The sequence below is a fragment of the Mustela lutreola genome, chromosome 10 (genome assembly GCF_030435805.1).
Source record: "Mustela lutreola isolate mMusLut2 chromosome 10, mMusLut2.pri, whole genome shotgun sequence".
In the NCBI taxonomy this organism is placed as follows: Eukaryota; Metazoa; Chordata; class Mammalia; order Carnivora; family Mustelidae; genus Mustela; species Mustela lutreola.
Window position 1 is genome coordinate 7,762,918 of NC_081299.1, and position 8,123 is coordinate 7,771,040.

The 8,123-nt window shown below is 60.7% G+C and overlaps 1 protein-coding gene across 1 annotated transcript; it reads right to left on the reverse strand.

The window, feature by feature from the left end:
* Positions 1 to 389: 389 nt before the first annotated feature.
* Positions 390 to 4,474, reverse strand: SRM (spermidine synthase). Its single transcript, XM_059137101.1, has 8 exons — positions 4,281 to 4,474; positions 3,590 to 3,710; positions 2,978 to 3,070; positions 2,011 to 2,164; positions 1,290 to 1,373; positions 1,024 to 1,169; positions 798 to 920; positions 390 to 687 (listed from the first exon to the last, which is right to left on the reverse strand). Exons 1-8 carry the CDS (start codon positions 4,445 to 4,447, stop codon positions 667 to 669), a joined length of 909 nt encoding a protein of 302 aa, XP_058993084.1. The 5' UTR covers positions 4,448 to 4,474; the 3' UTR covers positions 390 to 666.
* Between the last annotated feature and the right edge of the window lie 3,649 nt (positions 4,475 to 8,123).

Below are 8,123 nucleotides of genomic sequence, written 5' to 3' on the forward strand. Positions count from 1 at the left end.
CGTACCTGCCCACTGCCTTGGGAGTGGCCCAGACAACCCTGGGAATGACCCTTGTTCTTGAGACAGCAAAGTCCCAGAGCGGCCCTGCCATGATCTTCTCAACCCCACAGCCCTGGCCCCGAGGGGTCTGTCACCTCTGCCCTCTGTGGGGCCTGGTGAAGGACTGACCACGGCAGTGTCTCTGGACAGACTTGGGTCCAGTATGGTAACTGTGGTGCCCCCTAGTACCAGAGGCCAGGGGGCCGGTCCCAGGGGACACAGGAGGGCCAGGTCTTCCTGTTCACCGACACGTGGCAGACACCCGGAGGCCGGGCCCCATACATGGGAGCGCCCCACAAGAGCTGCTGGGGGAACCTGCCTGGGCCCATTCAAGGTCTGGGGACACATGGTTCGGAATTTGTTATAAATACACGTGTTTGGTGAGTGAGGGGACAGAAGGTGAAGGCGCTGTACACAGCTGGTGGAGGCTTGGAGGCCGGACGCCACGCCAACAGAGAGACAGACAGTCCGCCCGGCGGGGCAGCCCGGGCAGCATTCTGGGGCCTGTAACACTTGCTTGGTGGGCACACCGGCGGGGCGGGGGGTTCTTATCCAGGGCTTGCTGCGCCCAGGCGCCCCGGGGGCTCCCCGGCCTGAGGTCCTGGGCGGCGGTGGCAGCGCCTGGGCTCAGCTCACATCATTCAGGGCCTGGTGGGACAGAAGGCCTGCTCAGGAGGACGCTGGGTCCCGCCAGGACTCAGGTGCGCCCTCGGGAGGCCCCGCGTGCCCCGCCCTTCCCCGGCCCGCAGGCGGCTCACCTTGCGCGCAAACTCAGGCAGGACGAAGGCGGCCTGGTGCACGTCGGAGTTGTAGTACTTCAGCTGCATCTGCTCCACCTGTTTCTGCGTCAGCTGCTGCACGGGCTTCCGGAAGTCGGTGCTCTGGGGCCAGGGGCACGGGCATCAGTAAGTGTTCTCGGGCCCACCCGCAACACCCCCCCCCCCCCCGCCCCGGGCCCCCACCGCGGAAGGGCTCGAAGCTCACAGGATTTTTGCTGCACAGCATGAAGCCTATCTGGCCGCTGGGGTAGGTGGGGATGGTGCAGTAGGCGTAGGCCACCACGGGGAACAGCGACTTGCAGAACTGCCGCATCTGCTTGATGAGGTCCAGGTGCAGCCACTGACACTCACCTGCGCGGGCAGCAGCGGGGCATCAGCCCCAGCGGGCAGGCCTGCTCCCTGGCCCACAGCGGAGGGCTGCCCCTCCGGCCCTTGCCCGCCCCGAGTCCCCCAGCGGCCCCCTCCGCTCACCCTGGCAGCAGAGGACACCATTGTCCTTGAGGGCCGTCTTCATGAGCTGGTAATAGGACTCCTTGAAGAGACTCTCTGCAGGGCCTACAGAGGCGGGGACAAGGGACAATGAGTACCTTCTGGCTGAGACCTCCTGACGCAGCTCTGGGGGCTGGTGAGCACCGCGACTGCCCCACTACAGACCCACACAGCTGCCAAGGGGGTAGGGCCAGGATTTGAGCCCCGGTCTGTGGACTCTGAAACCAACCATAAAGAGGGTGCTTTGGAGGAGTGCAGGGACCCGCTGCCTTAGTATCTGAGGGGGCTCCACGTTTCCATCCTGTTCCTAGGTGTTGGGGGAGGGGTTCTCACTGCCACTGTGTCAGGGGACGCTATACCCTGGGCCTGGGGTTGAGACTAGAGCCCATCCCCCGCCCCGATGCTGGCCTATTAAGAGCAGAGAGAAGACTGAAGAGGAAGCTCGGGCCTCTGCGGGCCGAGGCCAGCGCCCTGCTCTCCTCCAGGCTCCCATTGCCCTTGTAACTTTGGGCAGCAGTGTGCTCTCCCTTCTCTGGGGAGCCAGGTCTGGGGTGGGGGAGGGAGCGACCAAGAAGGGAACGGTGCAGCTCGAGCTCTGGACCCCCTCTGTCTTCCACTCTGCAAATCAGCTGTGGGCACAGAGGGAGGGCTGGAGCCCCTGGACCGTGGCTGCCAGCAGGCCCAAGGCCCATCCCTTGCTTACCCATAGGGTCTGAGGAGTCAGTGATGATGACATCGAAGGCATCCTGGTTCTGTTTCATGAACTCGAAACCGTCGCCCACGTGTAGGGTCAGCTTGGAGCTAGAGTAGCCCACAGCCATGCCCGGCAGGAACTTCTTAGAGACCTGGATGACATCCTGGGGAAGGAGGAGGGACCCGGCTGGGACGTGGGGGCTAGGGGCCCGCCAGTGCTCCCTTAGATAGTCTGGTCACTTGGGCAAGCCATTCATTTTGCGGAGACCCGGTATCCTGTTGCCTCCCCCGCCATCATGGGGGGCTGGCTCCTGCCTCCTGAACTTGCCTCCCACTATACCCGTTCTCTGTCCCTGGACCAGACTGTCCCATCTGAGTGACTTTTTTGCTGGGTCAGAGGAAGGGGAGTTCAGCCTCTGCCAGGAGGGCCTTCCCTTGCCCCCACATGGCGAACTGCTTCTCATCCAGGCCTCGGCTGAAACCCATCTCCTCCAGGCAAGTACCGACCAAGCCTTCACTTCTAATCTCTTGAGCCCATCTTTTCTCCCACACTCTGCTCCCCACCGTGCCTCTGAGGTCTCCTCCTCGCTAGAATATCAATTCAGGGGGCACGGACTGGAGCTGTCCGTTCACCACTCTATCCCAGCACCTAGAGCGTTGGCTGCCACTTAACAGGTGCTCATTAAAAACGTGCTGAACAAAAAGGGTGGACACACAAGTAGTTGCAATGCCCCTGGGACTTGACTGAAAACCAGCGTAGTCTTAAAACTAAGAACGAAAAACTAAGTCTTATCTAAGAACCAGCATCTCGGCACACCTACTACCTGCCAGGCCCTTTCTACCTGGTTTTCCTACTGAATCCTTCCAACACATTTTTGAGAGGAACAAAGACACAGAGCACTGCTGAGCCACGCGCTGAAGGGTACACAGCCAACTCAGGGTGGAACAGAGATTTGAACCCAGAGCCAGGCACTCACCTCGTCAATCTCACACTGGACCACAGACTCCACGGAGGAATGCTTCAACACCTCCCGCAGGACACCTCCATCCCCACCCCCGATGATCAGCACCTAGGAGTGGCAGCATTATTCAGAAACACAGCCCCAAGCCCGAGCACCAGCCCCACCAAACAGGCTCCGGCAGGACTCTGGGGGGGGGGCCTGGGCGCGCACAGGGTAGAGGCACTCGCACAACACAACCCGAACAGATGGTTTCTCAACTCCTCTGATGCACAGACAGACCTCATTACTTCATTTGCTACTCTCAGAGACGCTTTCCTGCCCCAGGAACCTGGCACAAGGTGTCACCTTTTCCTGGAAACTCCTCCCAGGGCTGCTCCTTCTGATGAAGCAGGCCTCAGCCAGAACCCTTTGCTCCCAGAGGCTGTGGCAGCCCCCACCCCTTGTGAAGTGGGCCACTGGGCCCCACATCCCTCCCCGGTCCTTGCTAGCACTTTCTGACAACCATTTAGGAAGCCCCTGGGCTGAGCTGGGCACAGCTGAGGCCTTCTGCCCTGTTCCGCGGGACACTGAGGAGTAGGGCTTCCCGGTTCCAAGCTGGGGGCTGCATCTTGGTGGGAGCCGGGGTACCTTGCGAGGGTTGGGGTGGCTGCAAAGGGGCAGGTTGGCTATCATCTCCTGGTAGGAGAACTCGTCCCGCTCCGTGCACTGGATGACGCCGTCCAACACCAGCACGTTGCCGTAGCTCTTACTGAAGGCGGGAGTGACAGTCAGGGACCTGGGTCCCTGGAGTGGGGGCAATGGGCCCCCACTCCCCCCACCCCGTGAGAAGAATCTCCCCCAACCTGCCAAGGGGTCCCAGGAGTAAGTGCTGGGGGATGACACGTGGCGAGGACCGGCAGGCAGGCCCGCTGGCTGGGGGGTGGGGGTGGACTCAGGGTCCCGGCTCTGACGTGTCCCGGACTGACACGTGGAGCTCGGCGCGTGGGGCCGGCGCAGACTCCGGCTCCCGCCCGGCCGGAGAGGACCGCCCGAAACGCCGGCCCCCTGCCCGGAGAGACGGGATGCAGGGTGGGGAGGGGGTCCCGGGAGGGGCCGGGCCTAGTTCCTCAGAACTTCTGACAGTTTTGCAGGGGGAGGGGCGGGGACAGAGACGGCCCGGGGGGCGCCCGGAGGTAAAGGGGTCCGGCAGGAAGAGGGGCTCAGCCCGGGGCTGAGACCGGGGCAGGAAGAGTCCCGGCTGGCTCTGGGGCGGCGGGCAGCGCGCGGTCTGGGCCGAGGGCCGCCGCAGGCGCTCGGGGGCCGGGGCCGGCGGTGGTACCTGCGGAAGACAAGGATATCCTGGTACCGCGAGCGCTGATGGTGTAGCAGCTGCTCCACCTGCAGCGACAGGGCCTGGCCGGGCCACAGGCTGCACGTCTCGCGGAACCAGCCCTCGTGGATGTCAGCGGGGCCGAAGGCGGCGGGGCCGTCGGGGCCGGGTTCCATGGCGGGCGGGCGGCGCGGGGCGCGGGCCCGGGACTGCAGGCCGCGCGGAGCCGCAGCACAACGGGACCAGCTCCGCCCGCCGCCCGTGCGGCAACCTAACGCGGCCGGCGGGGCGGGGCCCATTCGTAGGGGGCGGGACCCAGCCCAGCCAATGGAGGCGCGAGCGCGGGCGCGCGGCGACCCCCCGAGGCCCCGCCCCCGCCGGCAGTCGGAGCGCGCTCATTGGCTGCCGGTGCAGAGCGCGGTGCCCAGTGGCTGGGGCGGACCGTCCGTCGGCGGCAGCAGGGTAGTGCGGCTCGCTCCGAGGGGCCACGTGGGGGCCGGGGCCGGGGCCGGGCGGCCCGGCCCGGGTTCCGGCTAGGGGCGGGCGGGACCGGCGGAGGGGATCCGGGTGCGTTTTGGGGTACGGCGCCGGCCGGGAGGCCTGTACAGCCCCCGGGGCCCTGCCCCGTTTCTGGGGTCCGGGAGGCGCCGAGGGCCGCAGAGGTGCCCGGCGCGGACTTTTCCGAGCGCTGGGACGAGAGGGCCGCCGACTTGAGCCTTCGGGCTGCAGAACCCGGCGCGGGCGGCTGCACTGTCGGCGCAGAGTTACGTTGTTGCGCGGGGGCGGTGGGTAGGATGGATCTCTCGCCCCGTCCCTAAACGTGGCTCCTTGCTGGACTTGAACGGAGCCTGTGGCTCGACCAGGGCGCACTGAGGGTTTTTATGCACTTGAGGACCAACACAGCACCCTGACCTTAGGGAGATCTAGCCATTTTCTCTGGATTCTCCCACCCGTGAGCCCTTCGGCTGCTGGAAAAGGAGGAGTTCTTTTCTAAACGAGTTTCTAAATTTACCAGCCGTGTCCCGGAAGAGGCCAACACATGCATATTCAGCAACAAATAAGACTGGCACACTTTTTTTTTTTTTTTTTACACAAATGGCTTTGCTCTTTGAAGGGTGGGCGGCAACGTGCTGTTTTTAGAAAAATGTCAAAGAACTTCTCTGAATCAAATTAAGCATGCTAATTACCAAATATTGAATGCTAATTGCTCTATATGCATAGTTCTTCGCATGCCAGGGAAGGGAGAGGAGACTGGGAGAAGCTACTGGGGACATGACAGGGATGTTTTTGACTGACATTCTGCAGCCTCCGCTTGGAGGTGGGAAGCATGTTCTGTAAAATCAGGTGAATAACACACTAGTGTTTATCATGTAGCCCAAGCCTCAAGGCTTACAGCAACAACTTGTCTCGGTTGACTTTTCCAGGCTCCTTTTCCAGGGCAGGATAACCAAGACAATAGAAGAGTAGCTAGATGTCTCATAGGGAGCTGTTTCCCGACCGAGGTCCTTTGGGTAAGATACAGTCAACCCCTCTGTCCAGTTACTGCAGGCTTGCCTGGGTTCAGTCCAGTACTAACTCCATCAGGACATTTACACCTCTGAGCTGTGATTGCCTGTTCACGTGTGTGTCCCCTGAGCCAGACTGTGAGCTCGAGGAGACTAGGGACGTTGTCCCTAGCCAGCAGCACTGGAGAACAGGCTGAGTTGGCGCTGGAGGCCCCGGGCGCTGGTCCAGGCACTTCGTAGTCAGCTGTCTTGGCCTTCTTCCAGGGATTGCACAGCCGAGACCAGCCTGGGGCCCTGGCATTCCAGGGGCACTGCAAGGCGGGGGTGGGGGCAGCAGAAGATCAAGTCCCATTCCTCCCGCAGGCTGAACGACGCTGCTCCAGCACATATATCCTCAGAGGAGAAGGACCATCAATGACACTTTTTCCCCTCCTGTAGAGGAGGTGACACCACAGTTTTGGCCTCAACAGCAGCAGCGAATGGGATCTCTGGGATGGTGTAGAGCAGCAGTAGCCCGAAGCTTCCCGGCCCAAAGAAAACAAAGGCCCCGAATAAAGGGCAGGCAGGAAAGTCCCTAGATGTCCAGGGCCATGATCCCATGTATGTCACTCAGCTTCGGATCACAAGGAACAAAAGCGGTGGTTGTCTCAGAAGTAGCTGGCTAGCGCGACATAGCCCAGTTCCGCTGGCAACGGATACGGGACATCAGGGTGGAGAAACCCAAGGTACAGAATGAAACGTTTCCCTGAATTCAGACCCACGATTTAAGATTCAGTTGCAAAGCATTACTGTCAAGTGGGTCAACTATCTCAGCCTGTTAACGCGCAGGTGATTCACCCACCGGGAGGGGAGAGGGGGGTGCAGGGCTGCTATGGAGGCAGAGATGGCAGTTGGACCGCTGCAGGGTGTGTCTGTCACGGGAGAGACTCTGCAGTTAACACCCGAGTCCTGTGTTTCAGGCACTGTGGTCAGCCAGGCGGCGTGAGTGGGAATGAATTTGGCCACGGCATGGGATTACTTGGTTGAAAATGTTTTTGGCAAGCTAAGGCGCCACCTGCAGCAGTGTGGCCCTGGAGCAAAAAGCCCTCCTCCTAAGTTCTCTCTCTACCCCCCACCCCGCTGACCCTGTCACATCCTCTCCCAGGGCACAGCAGCAGTCCTCCCTGGCTCAGAATCCCCGAGCCTTTTGGACCGACACAAGGCCCTTGGGACACTCACGCATCCTCCCAGGGCCCTGGGGATCCAAGCGCTCTCCCCACAGCGTCAGACTCCAGTGGACGCAACTACAGCTGTTCTCCAGACATCCCCAAGGCTCTGGTCTCCATCCCGTGGCTCCATAGTTCTGGACTTGTGGTTTTGGGGACCAATAAAATTTCAAAAACACGTTTGGGGGCCAACATCCGGTGGCCAACTCTTTCTTTGGCAAGGAAGGACATTTAAAAAGGTCTTGGCTAGTACTGTCTGTGGTCTCCCCATCTTTTCATAAAACAAACAGAAAACACTGACACACATTTCCAAGTCAAGGACAAGGAATCCCCTTACCTCTCTAAGAAACTTAACATACGGTCTTTGTTCTTAGGTCAGCTCCGGTCAGTGGTGAGCCCTCTGCGGGCCACTCAGCAAAGGCCTGGGGTGCACAGCCCTGCTTACCCAGTGGTTCTCAGACTTGAGCCACCAGGGGAATCATCTGGAGAGCTCGCTGGAGCCGGCTTCCCTGGCAGCTCCCTCCTGGTTGGCAGGTGTGGGTGGAGCCCGGGGTTCTGCTCTCAGCAGGTCTCTGGCAAAAGCCCACAATTAGCACTAATTACAAGGTTCTCTGGACTTTCTCCCTTACTCTTCAAGGTCGAACCCAAATGTACCTTTCGGGAAGCCTCCTTAGGCCATCCTCAGTAGAAAATCATTTCTCGCTCTTCAAAATTCCCATCTATTCCACTATTTTTTTCTTTTTTTTTTTCAACAGCAGAGACTCTGCCATGTCTGGGCAGACGGCTTATTGTGTCTCCATGTCTGTTCTCTCCCAGCTCTGTACCAGAATCCTGCACGTTTAGGGGCCTGTGGACACTGAAATGACTTTCCCAGTAGCCTTTGCTGTGGCACGTGACTATGTGCTGGCTGATGGGAAGCGGACACGGGCCGTATCCCTTTAAAGGGAGACTGCGTGTGCCTCTCTTTCCTTCCTTCCAGCTGAATGGAATGCGGACGTGATGGACGGAGCTAGGCCAGTTACCGAGCCCATGAGGTGGAAGCCCTGGGTTCCAGTGGAGGCTGGTAGCGCCACAAGTAAGGGTCAGAGTGAGAACTGCCAGTCGCTGCGCTAGCTCTGGACTAACTAGGACTGGAGAGAGAG